Here is a 16,980-nt window from a genome sequence, read left to right as displayed (position 1 = left end):
TCTATCATCTATTATCTATCTATCATCTATCTATCTATCTATCTATCATCTATCTATCTATCATCTATCTATCATCTATTATCTATCTATCATCTATCTATCTATCTATCTATCTATCTATCTATCTATCATCTATTATCTATCTATCTATCTATCTATCTATCTATCTATTATCTATCTATACATCTATCTATCATCTGTCTATCATTAATTGTATTTTCTCAAAAAAAGATCTTAAGTAAATATTGCTGTCCTAGTTCAGGCCACTGTAACAGAATACCATGGACAGGGTGGTTTATTACCAACAGAGACTATTTCTCACAGTCCTGGAGGCTGGAATTCTAAGGGCAGGGAGCCAGCATGGTTGGGTTCAGGTGAGAACCCTCTTTTGGGGTACCTCCTGCCAAATTCTTGTATCCTCAAATGGTGGAAAGGGGGCAAGAGTCCTCTGGAGTCCTTTTTATAAAAAGGCAGTAATCCCATTCAGAAAGTCTTGTCCCTATGACCAAATTCGTTCCCGGAGGTCTGCCTCTTCTCTTAATACCATCACATTGGGCATTACGTTGGGCATTAGGATTTAACCTATGAATTTGGGGAGACACATTCAGTCCATGACAGTTGTCAAAGCTGGGTAGTGGGTATAAAGTTATTATGTTCCTTCTTATGTTTATATTGGAATCATTTCATGATAAAAATGCATTAAAAAGAATACCTGAAAAAATACCAGGCCAGACTTTGTTTCTGGGTTTTTTAAATGTTTATTTATTTATTTTGAGAGAGAGAGAGAGAGAGAAAGAGAGAGAGATGGGGGAGGGGGAGGGGCAGAGAGGGAGGGAGAGAGAGAATCCCAAGCAGGATCCATGCTGACAGCACAGAACCTGACGTGGGGCTTGATCTCACACCCATGAGATCATGACCTGAGACGAAATCAAGAGTCGGACACTTAACCAGCTGAGCCACCCAGGCGCCCCTGTTTCCAGATGTTTTTAAGGCTGACCGTGATCATTTAGAGAAGATTGAGCCCCTCTTCTGGAACAATAGCCATACACAGCTTTGTCTGCTTCCTCACGATGATGCGTAAAAGTACAAGGAATGATTTCTAATCCCCTCGGGGAGGAACAGTGAAGACCCTCGGCTTTTCGCTCTGGTCTGGGTCCCTCTTCCTCCGTCCGAGTGTTGGATCTGCTTCTCCACCTCTATGTCCTGGTTTCTGGGCTGGGATATCTGACGCTTTGGGCAAGAGGCACAGAAAAGGAATCTGCCCATCCAAAGCCTCTTGTATTACCCTCACTCACAAAGAAGAATTCTGCCTTTAACTGCTCGGTTTTGAACTTCTCGGGGGCGAAGCTGGGACAACGCAGTGACAAACTTAAGAAACCTGCAAGGCTGGATTGGCTTACACTGCGAAGTATTACCAGCGGGAGACAAAATGTTCCCGAGGGGGGAGGGGGCGGGAAGGGAGACAGGAGCCAGCGGGGCCGGGGTCTGACAGCAGAGGTTTGGTGTTTGCCTGTTTTCTTGTCCCTCCAGGTATTTCTTTCCCTGCTGCTGGAGCGGTGGTCTTCCTAGCTTCTTTGTCTAGCTTCATAGGTCAGCGCCGAAGAGGCTTTTTGCTTTGCATTTTTAGGGAGTGAGAGTCTCTGTCAGACTGGGTCAAACTGGGTCAGGGCTGAAAAATTTCCATGGAGCAGGACGTAGGTATGACACTGGTTCAATGTCTTCCTAGTGTAGAGCCGCCCCAAATTTGAGTGTAGCTACCTTGTGTCCCCTGTTAGGTGAGGGAACCCTGCTTTTGTTGCCTCGTTTACCTCGAGCCACATCCTTGTCAGCCGGCATTATTTCCCCACCTTTATCAATGAGAAAGTGGGCTCAGAGGGGCCGACCTGCTCCAGGTAACAGGTCCATCGAGAGGCTTATGTGGATTCTGATCCGTGTCTATGCTGTGTTGTTGTTGTTTTTTTTTTAATTTTTAATGTTTATTTATTTTTGAGAGAGAGAGAGAGAGAGAGAGAGAGAGAGAGAGGGAATGAGTGGGGAGGGGGGTGGGGCAGAGAGATAGGGAGACACAAAATCCAAAGCAGGCTCCAGGCTCTGAGCTGTCCTGACACGGGGCTCAGACTTGGGAATGATGAGATCATGACCTAGGTTGAAGTCGGATGCTTAACTAACTGAGGCACCCAGGTACCCCATGTCTGTGACATTTTATACTGAGCCACACCGCCCTAGGTGCTGGGGGAATGTGGTTAACTGTAAGACATGGCCCTGTCATCAGGGAGCTTTATCATTTATCTGGGGACACATATACCTGCACTTGAAGCATTTAGGCTGACACAGTCATATGACACGAAGAGAAAGAATCTGGTGTGTTTAGGGTTTTAGGATATGTCACCCTGTCCTCCACAGGGTGCTGTTTGCTTTGGCTCAGCTGCCTCCTGTGATCCAAACAGGATCACACACCCCCTGATGTTCCTTTTGCTTTATAGTGAAATGATGTCATATTTCCTCTTTGGAGAAAGAGATTACGCAGCCTGCGGATAATCATAAAATGCTCTGGAGGAAGTTCTTTGCAAGGAAGGCAATTTGGCACAGTTATTTTCTGGATGAAAGAGAACCTTAGTCACAGGCCTTGTTGGACTGTGAGCCCCTTAAGGACTGAGGCTGGGTATTTCACATCGGTACGGCACACAGCCTGGCCCAGGGTAGTTATGAAGTAGCTAAGGGCGGGATAAAGGGCAGGCAGGTAGGTGGGGGAGGTGGGGGATGTGTGGTCCATTCTAGTAAAGGAAGCCCTCATGGCATCCTTGATAAATGTGGAAGTCTCAAGATTTCATTTCACCCTAAACCTGAGTAGTTTAGATCCAGAGACCTTGGCGAAGAGTCTAGCTGGCGTGGCGCCCTCCTTGGCTGGCCCCTCACCCTCCAGTCGTGTTTGTCCAGCTTGTCTACAAACTTGGGACTCCCACGGAGCTTCTGCACATCCCCTGGGGCAGAGTTTTCCATGATTTATTATCTCCTTTCCTTTGTTGTCTGAGCGCTTCAAATCTCCGTGGAGACTCGATCCCACGGGAGACCCCTTGGGTGTAAGAGCCACATATGTGGCATGTGAGTCATTTTATAGCCAGTGACAACCCTTGCTTCCTTCTTCTCTTGTTTGGCTCATGGTGGATCTCTGCCCCTCTCCGCAGGTTCAGAGAAGCCGTGATCCTTGAATTTGGGGTCTCCGTGCCACAATGAGATCCAGTAACCTGCACTGGCCACCAGCCCCAAGGTTCTGAGCATGTTGGGCCTTTGTCTTCCATCCACCCAGAGAAGAGATGGGGAAGTACCCAGGGGCAGGTGAGTGGCCCTTTGGAGACCCCCGAGCACCTGGAGGGAGGTTGTTTAGTTTCTGGTTTACACGAAAGCTGGAAACCACAAGCTCATACCCAGAAAGCATGCAGACGGTGGCAAGTGGAGGGACGCCCTCTCCCAAAGAGACCCCCAGTCTAGAGTAAGGATTCTTGGCTTCACATAACCCAATCCTTTCTTCCGAGTAGTCCCAATTTGTTACCTCATTCCTGCTTTCGAAAGTTTTTTTACTGAGTCACTGTGCTTTTAAACATCAACCCATTTTTCAAGTGAGGAAATAGGGACACACAGAATTCCTCTGGTTTGCTTCAGCTCACACAGACTGGGGGGGCAGGAGACTTTTGGGGCGCTTTGGGTCCCCTTCATCTCTGTCTGCCCCTTCAAGTCACCTCAACTTAACCTACAATCTAAACAAGATCGGCTTGCTTGTTATTCAAGCAGCTTCAGGGCCATCTCTGGGCTCCGCTGAGACTCCCATCCCCTAGGCTTTCCCGTTATTGAAATTCTGCAGTAATCATAGTCCATGAGCAATGGAAGCAAGATAATAAGATCTTCCTAGAGCACACCGTGAAAGTTTTCAAAGAGCCTGCACATCCATTATATCGCTGATATACATAATATCCCAGGAGACTGGAAGTGTAGGTATTATTCCTATTTAAAGATTAGGAGCTAGAAGCTCAGAAAGTTTGGTTCCTTCTGCTGCACTGGGCTCTCCAGCTCGCCCCAGCACAGTGCTCTCTGTTGCACTTCTGACTGCAGAGACGTCCCGTTTATTTTCTCGTGCCTCCATTTCCCGTTTGCTCCCATTATGGGGAGACTGTATGTGAGTAGCTTTGAGGAACAGGTCATGCCTACTCAGTACTGAAGCTACCAGAATATTGTGAGAAGCCCTCAGTTAATTGATCAGATTTGGTGTTAGGAATGCTAACCCCCCGGGGGAGGTGGTATAGGGGAAAGAGGGTGGGCTGTGGGGTCAGACTGGGCTGTATTTTCCTCCAGACTCTGCCACTTACTAGCTGGTTGAAGCAAGGCTCCTGGGAGCCCCGCATGTTAGATCCCTTTCTTTTCCTTCACAGCTACCTGGGGACAGAGGAAATCTAGGGCTTAGTGGAGTAGAGTTTGAAAAGAGATGATAGGGACGCCTGGGTGGCTCAGTCGGTGAAGTGTCCAGCTTCGGCTCAGGTCATGATCTCATGGAGTCCTGTGTTGGGCTCTGCGATGACAGCTCGGAGCCTGGAGCCTGCTTCGGATTCTGTGTCTCCCTCTCTCTCTGCTCCTCCCCCGCTTACCCTCTTTCTCTTTCTCTCTCTCTTTCAAAAATAAACAAACATTAAAAAGAAAAAAAAGAAAAGAGATGATATAGTACAGGTTTTCAGGAAGTTTAAGATTAAGTTCAGGAGCTAAGCGAAGGAAATTATACATGAGATCAGTTCCATTTGTTCCCCCCCCCCTTCCCCGACAGGCAGGTGCGAGTGGGTTAGTCCAGATCCACAGGCCTCAGGCTTGCAGGCCTCTCCAGGCGTGGGGCTGATGGGCAGGAGGTCGCCCACGCTGGATGGTGCTTCCTTCTGGAAGTACTGGTGGGCTTCCTTGCCTTCCTGTTGCCTTGAAACCAGTAGCTGAAGGTGGAAAGGAAGCAGCACTCTGGGTCAGCATGACGCTAGGAGCGTGTCCCCTCTTTTATGACATCACAATTTATTTATTTATTTATTTTTTTTTAATTTTTTTTCAACGTTTTTTATTTATTTTTGGGACAGAGAGAGACAGAGCATGAACGGGGGAGGGGCAGAGAGAGAGGGAGACACAGAATCGGAAACAGGCTCCAGGCTCCGAGCCATCAGCCCAGAGCCTGACGCGGGGCTCGAACTCACAGACCGCGAGATCGTGACCTGGCTGAAGTCGGACGCTTAACCGACTGCGCCACCCAGGCGCCCCATGACATCACAATTTATTGCATGCAGGTACGTGCATCCTGGTGACTCTTTTTGGCAACACAGTCACGGACAAACAAAGGCACTGTCTTCAATGGGCTGTGCTTGTGCGTGTGGGGGGGTGTTAGAAACAAACAAATAAATGTCTAACTGGTGACAGCGAAGCTGTGACAAAAATGTCAAGGCAAGAAGCGAGTCGGAGAGTGATGGGGTTGCGTTTTCAGACAGGAGCTCAGAAGGGGCTAAAGTGGCCTTACGCAGAGAATTAAAGGAAGTGCAGGAGGAAGCCGCACAGGCAGGGAAACAAAGGCAGTAAGAACAAAGGCCCTGCGCGTCACTTCACGCTGTTTCCTTCCATCTTTAGACCAGCCCTGCAAACGTGCGTATCGCGTCTCCCAGGCGAAGATGTGAAAAGAGAGACTCAGCAAGAAAAAGCGACTTGCCCAAACTAGAGCTGGTCCTCGCTGGCACCGGAGTCAAACTCCGATCCTCTGATCTCAGAGGCGGTGCTGGGAACCGGGGCCGTGTGCAACGGACAGTGTGAGATGTTGCCGGAGGAGCAGAGAAGTGGGCACGCGGTGAGCCAGGGGGAAGGGGAAGGGGAGCCAGGAGAGCCAGGACCGGGAGGCCAGGGGGTGGGGGTGCCCCTGGGCATCTAGCCTTTCCCGTCCGCCTCATGCTCAACCAGGCGTGGTGGCTGGTTCCTGACAGTTTTGTTGGCGTGCCAGTGAGTTCCTTTTGCAGTTCCTTCACTGCAGGGGACAAGTGTCCCAGAGGTCAAGTGGACAGAAGGGACACAGGGAGAAATCCGGTCTCTCTGACCGGGCTCATCACGTAGCTGCACAAGCAAACAGCTGCAGGAGTGAAGTGTCAGTTTCCCCGCGTGAGCCCCACACTGTTGTCCCCTATTCGTCAGGGAAAATCTTAGCCAAGGAAGCACCTTCTTTTGAAGACATCAAATTGGGCCAAGTGCCTGGGCGGCCTCTCTCCACATTCAGTCGCATTCATGATCGTCCCCCGTGAGTGTCCCCTTCCCTGTCGGCTGCTTGCTCCCGATGTTGTACTTGGCTGGTTCCCTCCACCTGGGGAGGACGCCCTGGGTTAATAGGGCCGCGGAGACTCACTGGGTCCCTGCAGGTCCCAGAGCCTGCGGGGCATTTCTCCAGTGGGCCTCTGAGCACAGAGAAGTTGACCTCACAGGCGGGGCGGGGGCCTGGGTGCAGGGGTGACCTTCAGTGAAAGGCAGTGGCAGAGGGAGGTAGCATGGCCTGAGCAGGGAACACTGGCTCTTATGCCAGGCCTGCGGGTGTTTGCGCTCTGTCACCTCCTGGTTCTCCGATCCAATGCAAGTTACTTGCTGTCTCTGAGCTTGTTTTTTTGTGTTTTTTGTGTTTTTTTGTGTTCAGTGCGTGAAACCCAGGACAGTCATACGTCTCTGAAGTCTGGGTCATGGGATCACAGCTTTGTTGTGGGTTTGAAAGGAGATAATGACCTAAGCCCAGCAGAATGTGGCCCACGGAAGGGACTTCTAAACATCCTCTTCCTCCTCCTTGGAGGGAGGGTCCTTTCCTACCCACACAGGACCTGAACGCTCTGAGGAGGCTCAGCAATTCCTGAAACTTGCCCAGAAAGCTTGCCTTGTTTAACCCATCTCTGGGGACTCACACGGTTCCATGAGAAATCCATTCATCTGGGTTGGACCTTGCCCTCCACCTAGGTTTTTCCATGGCATTTCAGTTAGGAGTCGTGGACCTAGGCTATGAAGACACCAAGTAGTCTGACTCCTCCCCCTCCTGCCTCTGCCGGGGGCCCCACAGCCTCTTCCCAAGGACTCATCTTTCACGCTTCTCCTCCCTGGCCCACCTGCCTCTCCTCTGCTGAACCTGGTTTTGTCAGTCAAGGATTATCTTGTCTCTCAGCCTGCACACGGTGATCTAGTTGGGAAATTCTTTCTTGATCTCACCTATCCCGTCTTCCTTCTGGGCCAGACGAACTGTCCCCGCTGTGTTCTCCCAGATGCATGGAAAGGGGCTCATCTTGTGGTGGTTGTTTCGTTTGGAGAGTTCTCAGACTCTCCTGAAAGACTCTGGGCTCTTCAATGGCAGGGCTCTTGAACCTTTATAGGCTTGGTGCCTAAGTGCAATGCCTGGCACGCAACAGGCTCCTGGAGGAGGGCTCGACTGGGGAAGTGGCCAGAATCTAAGTCTGGGTAAATCACATCAGTAAATTACAAATGAACGAGTTTCAAATGGATTGCCAAGGATTAGATAATTGGGTGGGATTCTCCCTTTTTAATGAATGAAAGGGAATGAATATAAGTTAATAAATGAAGTAATGGGTCATCCATTCAAGTATTTTATTCATTTAAACCTCTTGAACGGTTTTCTCAGTATAACGATTCTATCCATTTGACAGCTTGAGTTAGTGTCTTGGGCCTCAAAGTATGCAACTGGGTCTTGGGCAGTAGAGAAAGAGCTGATCCCAATGATTGTGTAGTTTAGATACTAGGCTTTGGCTTGGAAATGAAGACTGGGCCCTGTTTTACTTTATTTTTAATTTTTTTGCCCTTTTTATAATGATTTTATTTATTTATTATTTTTTAAAATATAATTTATTGTCAAATTAGCTTCCATACAACACTCAGTGCTCATCCCAGCAAGTGCCCTCCTCAATGCCCATCACCCACTTTCCCCTCTACCCCACCCCCCCCCAACAACCCTCAGATGATATTTTTAATTTTAAGTTGATGTATTTATTTTGAGAGACACATAGACAGCACGAGTGGGTGAGGGGGAGAGAGAGGGAGAGAGAGAATCCCAAGCAGGCTCTGTACCACCAGCACAGAGCCTAAGGTGAGGCTCTGTAAAAAAAAACAATTTTTTTAAGTTTATTTATGTATTTTGAAAGAGAAAGAGAAAAGCAAGGAGGGGTAGAGAGAGAGAGAGAGGGAGAGAGAGAATCCCAAGAAGGCTCTGCACCCTCAGCGCAGAGCCTAATGCAGGGCTTGAACTCACGAACCATGAGATCGTGACCTGAGCCGAATCAAGAGTTGGACACTTAACCGACAGAGCCACCCAGACGCCTCTGCCCCATTTTACTTTATTAATTAGAGGCTAGGATACGGGATGCAATGAAGCCTATTTATAACACAACGAGTCATGTCAGGCTCTACAGTACGTATGTGTAGTGAGTATCTTCCAGGAAGGGCATCCAGGAAGGGTAAGCACTGCCCTCAAACTGTTACATTATAAACCAGATTGCAAAGGGGAGAAATATTGAGGGATTGTGTGCTGAAATTTCCTGGAGCCAGCAGAAGCATGAAGTCTCTAGGGCTGCAATGCAGTTATATTTGGCCAGGAAGCCCACGTTTATAGACCACTCGCCATGGGGATGTTAAAGAATGGACTTAGGAATGCAGGAATATGAAGACTTTGACCTTTTCCTGACCATCTCTGTGTGCTTCTGTTGCCAAGAAATCATGGGTTGTTGAAGCCAGAAGGAACCTGCTTAATTCTTTTTTTAGGGGAAGGAACAAGGAAGGTTTTAGACCTTGTCAACCTAAATTCAGATCCCAGTTTAGACATTTATTTTTTTTATTTCCCACGACCCCAGGATCACCATCTGAGCTGAAATCAAGAGTTGGACGCTCAACCAACTGAGCCACTCAGGTGCCCCAAGGCATTTGTGAGCATAGGCAAAACATGACACCTTTTCCTACAGAGGGTCCAAGTTATTGAATAATTCACCCAAGCTTCTGGAACCAAGGCACCACTATTTCAGTTATATAGTGTTGCACATCAAGCCACTCCCAAACTTAGTGGCATAAAGTAGAAATAATTTCCTATTTAGCTCAGAAATCTGCAACGTGGGGAGGTCCCAGCAGGGAAGGGTGGTGTCTGCTGGGCCAGCTCAGCTGGGGGTTGAAGACCTATTTCCCGGACGGCTCAGTCACCCGGCTGGCACGTTGGGGCAGTGAGAGTTTGGCTGAGGGAGGGAGAACTTAGTCCCTTCCCACGTGGGCCTTTCTGCAGGCCGCTTGGGCTTCCTCACCCTGTGGTGACCGGGTTCCAAGAAGCAGGGCGAGGAATCGATTTCTTAAGACCCGAGCCTGGAAATTGGCATAGCATCACTTCTGTCTTGTTCTGTCGTCAAGCAATCAGCAAGACCAGGTTTAAGGGAAGTGGCCATAGATCCCACTTGTTAATGAGAAGAGCGTCAATGAATTTGGGGCCGTGATTTAAAAGGGCCGTGTGATGGAGACATTATATTCTTTCACTGAATCTAAAACAAGGTAGGGATTCATCTTAGTAGTCTTATTCTTATTCACCTCTTTTTTATTAAAAATAGTATTATTATTTTAGAAATCTTAATTTCGGTGTAGTTAGCATGTGGTGTTATATTCGTTTCAGGTGATTTCAAGTGATTCAACACTTCCATACAACACCCGGTGCTCATCATAACAAGTGCACTCCTGAATCCCCATCACCTATTTAACCCATCTCCCACCCTTCCCCACCCCTGTAGCTCCCAGTTTGTTCTGTATAGTGAAGAGTCTGTTTGTCTCTCTTTCCCCGCTTTGCTCATTTGTCTTGTTTCTTTTTTTTTTAATTTTTTTTCAACGTTTTTTATTTATTTTTGGGACAGAGAGAGACAGAACATGAACGGGGGAAGGGGCAGAGAGAGAGGGAGACACAGAATCGGAAACAGGCTCCAGGCTCCGAGCCATCAGCCCAGAGCCTGACGCGGGGCTCGAACTCACGGACCGCGAGATCGTGACCTGGCTGAAGTCGGACGCTTAACCGACTGTGCCACCCAGGCGCCCCTGTCTTGTGTCTTAAATTCCACATATGTATGAGATCATATGGGATTTGTCTCTCTCTGACTGACTTATTTCGCTCGGCATTATGCCCTCTAGATCCATCCATGTTGTTGCACATGGCAAGATTTCATTCTTTTTTTTTATGGTTGAATAATATTCCCTTGTCTATATCAAGACCACATCTTCTTTAACCATTCATCTATCGATGGACACTTGAGCTGCTTCCATAGTTCGGCGATTTTAGAGTAGATGATGCCGCGGTAAACACAGAGGTGCGTGTATCCCTTCGAAGTAGTGTTTTCATATTCTTTGGGTGAATACCCAGTAGTGGAATTAGTGGATCATAGGCTAGTCCTGGTTTTAATTTTTTGAGGAATCTGCATACTGTTTTCCAGAGTGACTGCACCAGTTTGCATTCCCAACACCTGTGTTTTTTACTATTGGCTTTTAAAAAGGGGATTTCGAGTGATTTTTTCCCAGGCTCACATATCTCACGTTGATGGTGGAACTTGGATTCAAACTCAGTCCTATTGATTCTGTCTCTTACTAGCTCTGTTCGCTCCCTATGCCTCGAGCCCGCGGCCATCATCACCCCATGCTACACCTGCAAAACCTCCCCGCCTGGCCTTTCTGCCGTGTTCCTCTCCAAACCTGCCTCGGCACAGCACACTTGGTCCTTATGAAGGGCAGGAAGCTTACCTTGCTCCTCTGCTTAAGTTCCTCAACACTGTCTGTTGCCCCCAGACTGAACCTCAGCTCTGTCTTTTCTCTTAACTCGGCTTCTCACTCTCTGTGATGCCCTTGCCTGCTCCCCGGGCTCAACGAGTGCCGTCTCCCTCCCATACTCTACTCCAGAAGTCTACATTTAAATTTTGCTCTGTTATGTATTGACCCAAACGTGGTGCGAAATGCTTTAGAAGGACTATCTATTTTAAAATTCCACTAGTCTTAAATTCTTTTGTATTGAACTTTTAAAATTTTGTAATTATTAGTATTATTATTTTAAATGTATTTATATTGAGAGAGAGGGAGAGAGAAAATCCCAAGCAGGCTCCTGGATACCAGCACAGAGCCTGATGTGGGGCTCGATCCCATGAATCATGAGATCATGGCCTGAGCCAAAACCAAGAGTTGGATACTCAACCGACTGAGCCACCCAGGCCCCTCTATGATTATTTTTTTAAAAGATTCCCTAAATTCTTTTGTATTTAAAGCCAGGTATGCTTGATCAGGAAGCCAAGCTCTTTCTTTTTTCAATGTTTATTTATTAAAAATTTTTGAATGTTTTGTTTATTTTTGAGAGAGGGGTGGGGAGGGGCAGAGAGAGAGGGAGACACAGAATCTGAAACAGGCTCCAGGCTCTGCACATAGCCCGATGCAGCGCTCAAACCCATGAACTGTGAGATTCTGATCTGAGCCAAAGTTGAATGCTTAACCGACTGAGCCACCTAGATGCCCCCCTCCCCCCACTTTTTAATGTTTATTTATTTTTGAGAGAGAGACAGCGAGTGCGGGTCAAGGGCAGAAAGAGAGAAGGAGACAGAGGATCTGAAGCAGGCTCTGTGTTGACAGCAGAAAGCCCGATGTGGGGCTTGAACTCAAGAACTGTGAGATCATGATCTGAGCCAAAGTCGGATGTGTAACCGACTGAGCTAGCCAGGCGCCCCCAAAACTAAGCTCTTAACTTCTATGGTAACCTGTACCTACTTGAGGTTTCCCAAATGCATGGATTTCTCTCCGGTATCCGGGGTTTAATACTTGCTGTGCTCTCTTTACTTCTCTTTTTTCTCACTCACTTATCCTTCTCTTCCAGGTTCCAGTTGAGACAACACTTCCTCTAGGAAGCACTTGCTGATTCCTCCAGACTTGGGGGAGCTTCCCTGCTATTTCCTCCCATAACGTCTGCATCCTTATCCAGCACTTTAAATTTTGTACTGAAATTGTCTGTTTTCTGGAGCTCCTCCCAGGCTATACATTCTTCGGGGGCAGGGCCAGTGTCTTGACTTTGCTTTCCTCTTCTGAAATGAAAGATGTCTCATTGTGCCATCCTCACTGGTTCTCCTTGAGTTGTCGTTGTCCGTGAGGTTATGAACGTCCTGACTCTCACTTCCACCTATGCAGCCATATGCCCCAAACTGGACCCATGTAACAGAGTTTGTCATAGTGGGCTTTGCTGGGGTGCATGAAGCACGCCCCCTCTTCTTTACACTCTTCCTCACCATGTACCTATTCACCCTGGTGGAGAACTTGGCCATCATCGTGGTGGTGGCTTTAGACCACCGGCTACGTAGACCCATGTATTTCTTCCTGACGCACTTGTCCTGCCTTGAAATCTGGTACACTTCGGTGACAGTGCCCAAGATGCTGGCTGGTTTTATTGGGGTAGGTGGGGGCAAGAACATCTCCTATGCTGGCTGCCTGTCCCAGCTCTTCATCTTTACCTTCCTGGGGGCAACGGAGTGTTTCCTACTGGCTGCCATGGCCTATGACCGCTATGTGGCCATTTGTATGCCTCTCCGATATGCGGCCTTGGTGTCGTGGGGCGCCTGCGTCCGTCTGGCCGCTGCTTGTTGGCTGGCGGGCCTCCTCACACCTGTTTTGCCTATCTACCTCATGTCCCAGCTGACGTTTTGTGGCCCCAACGTCATCGACCACTTCTTCTGTGATGCCTCACCGCTGCTAGCCTTGTCCTGCTCAGATGTCACCCTGAAGGAGACCACAGACTTCCTCGTTTCTCTGGTGGTGCTCCTGGCCTCCTCTACGGTTATTTCTGTGTCCTATGGCAACATCGTCTGGACGTTGCTGCACATCCATTCAGCTGCTGAGCGCAGGAAGGCCTTCTCCACTTGTGCAGCTCACCTGACAGTGGTGAGCCTCTTCTATGGCACTCTTTTTTTCATGTATGTCCGGACCAAAGTGGCCTCCTCCGTCAACTTCAACAAGGTGGTGTCTGTCTTCTACTCCATTGTCACGCCAATGCTCAACCCCCTCATCTATAGTCTTCGGAACAGGGAGGTGAAGGGAGCTCTGGGCCGAGCCTTGTCCCTCAGGTCTTGGAAAGGTCAGCAAGGAGGAAGGTGAAGACCTAATTTTCTTGCCTTGGCTCTTCAGAAGGAGGGTGGTGAGGACGAGGGGACAGAGCAGTGACCTGGGTGGTCATGAGTTATGGATCATGTATTAGTTAAAGTAAACTGTTAATCTGGTGTAATGAGAGACATCTAGCTATAAAGGGGCTTAAAGAAGGAAAGAGATTTGTTCTTTCCTGCAAGAGTCCAAGGTGAGTGCTTCAGGTTGGCTCTGCTCAACAGGCAACGATGGAAGTTCCCTCATTCCATAGTGTCAACATCCCTTAGGATGTTGGCAAACTAAGCGCCGTGGGCCAAATTCAACTCGACACTTGTTTTTAATGAGCTGTAAGCTAAGAATGGTTTTTAGACTTTTAAATGGTTGTAAACAAATCAAAAGTAAAATAATACTTCATGACACATAGTCATTTTATTTTTTATTTTAATTTTTAATTTGAGAGAGAGAGAGTGAGGGAGAAGCAGAGGGAGAGACAGAGACAGAGACAGAGAGAGACAATCCCAAGCTCAGCACGGAGCCTGATGCATGGCTCCAACTTACAGCCATGAGATGATGACCCGAGCTGACATCAAGAGTCAGATTCTCAACTGACTCAGCTACCCAGGTGCCCCGACCCATAATCACTTAATAAAATTAAAAGTTCAGTGTCCATAAATCGAGTTTTACTAGGATACGATCACACCATATGTGTTATCTATGGCTCCATTCGTGCTACAATGACAGAGTTGAGTAGCTGAGATAGTGACCATATGCCAACCCTCAGTCTAGGGCCTTCTTGTTATCTACATGGTCAGCATGAGGTTCCAGGGAGCAAGAAGGGTGAGGATAGATCAAGGAGGAAACAAACTTCATGTCTTAAGGTTTCTCCACTAGATGTAGAAACCATCATTTCTACTCACCTCTGTTGGTGAGAAATTAGCCATAGCTCCCAGCTCTTTGCCAGGGTACTGAAAAGAGTCTGTAGCTAGGCAACCAGGTACCCAGCCCCAATTTGATTATTGTGGAGAAAAAGGAGAACAAATTTTGGCAGACGACTAGCTGTTTCCACCCACAAAGTCCCCAGAATCATAGCTGATTTTCCATGTGATCCATGTACTTAATTTCTTTGTAGTTACATTGTCTTATTTGAAATATAGGCCCATCTGACTTCTATACCAACCCGCTTCTTTGAAATATAAGAAGATGTCAGCTCGCTTGAAGTGAGGCTTAAAAGACCATTATAATTCAAGTAGTTCCCTACATGTAGATAGTTGTATCTTAAAGACATTTATAATCATCATTTGAATGTGGATTCCAGAAACTATAGTATATGGAAGGAGAAAATGCTGAGCTTGACTGGATCGGGGGAAGGACAGATTTTTTTGTGATGGTGTTTCTCAACTGGCCAAGAGCAAGCAGGTTGCATGATGGTGCCCGTAGCAACACAGTCTCTACATCCCCCACTCAACCTGGTATCTTAGCTGCTGCACTTTTTATGGTTGGCAGAAAGGGCACAAGTCATAAGTTTTGAAAAACATTTCATTTAATGAATGTTATATCAGTAATGAGCTTTATGTTCTTTTGGATGATGGCAGGATGCAAAATCAGTGCAAAGATGAGAAACTTTCAGGATCAAAAATAAGAATTCATATGAAAGAAATAGGATAGAACTTTCAGATACCTGACCTGAGTAGATTTGAACACAAAATGTATTTGACTTTTAGGTTTCTGGCTGATGGAAACAAACAAAGCATACTGGGTATATAAGAGTTCTCCAGAGAAACAACCAATAAGATCTATCATCTATCTATAGCTATATCTATCTATCTATCTATCTATCTATCATCTACCTACCTACTATAACGATATAACTATGCATCTATTTAGATTGATTGAGAGATGGATATAAGAAGAGATTTATTATAGGTATTGGCTCACACAATATGGAGGCTGGGAGGTCCCATGATCTGTCATTTGATAGCGGGAGAAGCTAGAAAATCAGTGGTGTAATTCAATCTGAGCCTGAAGGTTTGAAAACTGGAGGAGCCTATGGTGTAGGTCCTGGTTTGACACCAAAGGTCCAAGAATCAGGGGCACTAATGTCCAAGGGCAGGAGAAGATTGATGTCCCAGCGCAAGCCAAGAGAGCAAGTTCTCCCTTCTTCCTCCTTTTTGTTCATTCAGGCCCTGAATGGACTGGATGATGCCCACCTGTATTGGTGAGAGCAATCTTCTTCTTCTTCTTTTTTTAATATTTATTTAAATTCAAGTTAGTGAACATACAGTGTAGTATTGGTTTCTGGAGTAGAACCCAGTGATTCATCACTTACATATGATACCCAGTGAGAGCAATCTTCTTTATTCAGTCTGTTTATTTAAATGCTAATCTCTTCAGAAAAAAACCCTCACAGACACACCCAAAATAACATTTTAAAGACTGAACATCCCTTATCCCAGTGAAGTTGACACATAGAATTAACCATCATACCAGGTCATGACATTCTCATTTATGGTTCCAGAAAGAACTCAAATTCAAACCCAGGGAATGCTTTCTGGATTTTGACTCTAAGAACAACTCTATGGGAAGTGTCAGTAAAGGCTTACAATTCTGAGCTTGTGGAAGAAAGAATCTATGTTTTTGAGATAAATTACTTAAAATGGTAAGAACTCAGAGGCATACTTTTAGAAAGGATCCTACATATGTAAAAGTGCATCCTGGTTTAATAAAACCTGATACAAGAAAATAAACTGATAATATGGTATTATGCATTCACTATACTTCAATAAAAGAAAAAACTGAAAAAAAAGGCCTTTGTGAGTATGATTATTTACATTGTAAAGCAATCACTCCCTTAAAAAAAAGACCTACCTGCCAGAATCTGGAGTGCTCATGAAGTACATGATATGTGTAGGTATTGACAGCTGAAGTTTTTATTCTTAATTAATTAATTAATTGGCTTCTGACTTTGTTTTCACATTATAATGGACACAATATTATATTAGTTTTAGGTGTCCAAAATGGTGATTCAGTATTTTTGTACATTATGAAATGACCAACTTGATAAGTCTGGTTACTATCAGCCAATCAGTCACTAGACAAAGTTAGTACAATGTTAATAACTATATTCTTTGCAAGCTGGTGCAGCCACTCTGGAAAACAGTATGCAGGTTCCTCAAAAAACTAAAAATAGAACTACCCTATGACCCAGCAATTGCAGTACTAGGCATTTATCCAAGGGATACAGGTGTGCTGTTTTGAAGGGACACATGCACCCCCATGTTTATAGCAGCACTATCCACAATAGCCGAAGTATGGAAAGAGCCCAAATGTCCATCCATGGATGAATGGATAAAGAAGATGTGGTATATATGTATATAAAATGGAGTATTACTCAGCAATCAAAAAGAATGAAATCTTGCCATTTGCAACTACATGGATGGAACTGGAGGGTATTATGCTAAGTGAAATTAGTCAGTCAGAGAAAGACAAAAATCATATGACTTCACTCATATGAGGACTTTAAGAGACAAAACAGATGAACAAAAGGGAAGGGAAACAAAAAGAATGTAAAAACAGGGAGGGGGACAAAACAGAAGAGACTCATAAATATGGAGAACAAACTGAGGGTTGCTGGAGGGGTTGTGGGAGGGGGAATGGGCTAAAAGGGTAAGGGGCACTAAGGAATCTACTCCTGAAATCATTGTTGCACTACATGGTAACTAATTTGGATGTCAATTTGAAAAAATGAAAAAAAAAAAAAAAAAAAAAAAGAACATCCCCCACAATAAAGTAACTATGATCAGAAAAAAAAAATAACTA

At 46.2% G+C, this 16,980-nt stretch overlaps 1 protein-coding gene across 1 annotated transcript; it reads left to right on the top strand.

Moving 5' to 3' along the window:
- The first annotated feature begins 5,171 nt into the window (after positions 1-5,171).
- LOC125933387 (olfactory receptor 6Q1) lies at positions 5,172-14,292 on the top strand. Its single transcript, XM_049646405.1, has 2 exons — positions 5,172-5,857; positions 11,912-14,292. The coding sequence occupies exon 2, from the start codon at positions 12,214-12,216 to the stop codon at positions 13,177-13,179; it is 966 nt and encodes a 321-aa protein (XP_049502362.1). The 5' UTR covers positions 5,172-5,857; positions 11,912-12,213; the 3' UTR covers positions 13,180-14,292.
- Positions 14,293-16,980: the final 2,688 nt, after the last annotated feature.

Source organism: Panthera uncia, chromosome D1 (assembly GCF_023721935.1).
Source record: "Panthera uncia isolate 11264 chromosome D1, Puncia_PCG_1.0, whole genome shotgun sequence".
In the NCBI taxonomy this organism is placed as follows: Eukaryota; Metazoa; Chordata; class Mammalia; order Carnivora; family Felidae; genus Panthera; species Panthera uncia.
This window is presented reverse-complemented; position numbering and strand designations above follow the sequence as displayed.

Bases quoted from the DNA above. Each gene is read 5' to 3' on its own strand.
- LOC125933387 (XM_049646405.1), top strand. From the start codon at position 12,214: ATGCAGCCATATGCCCCAAACTGGACCCATGTAACAGAGTTTGTCATA.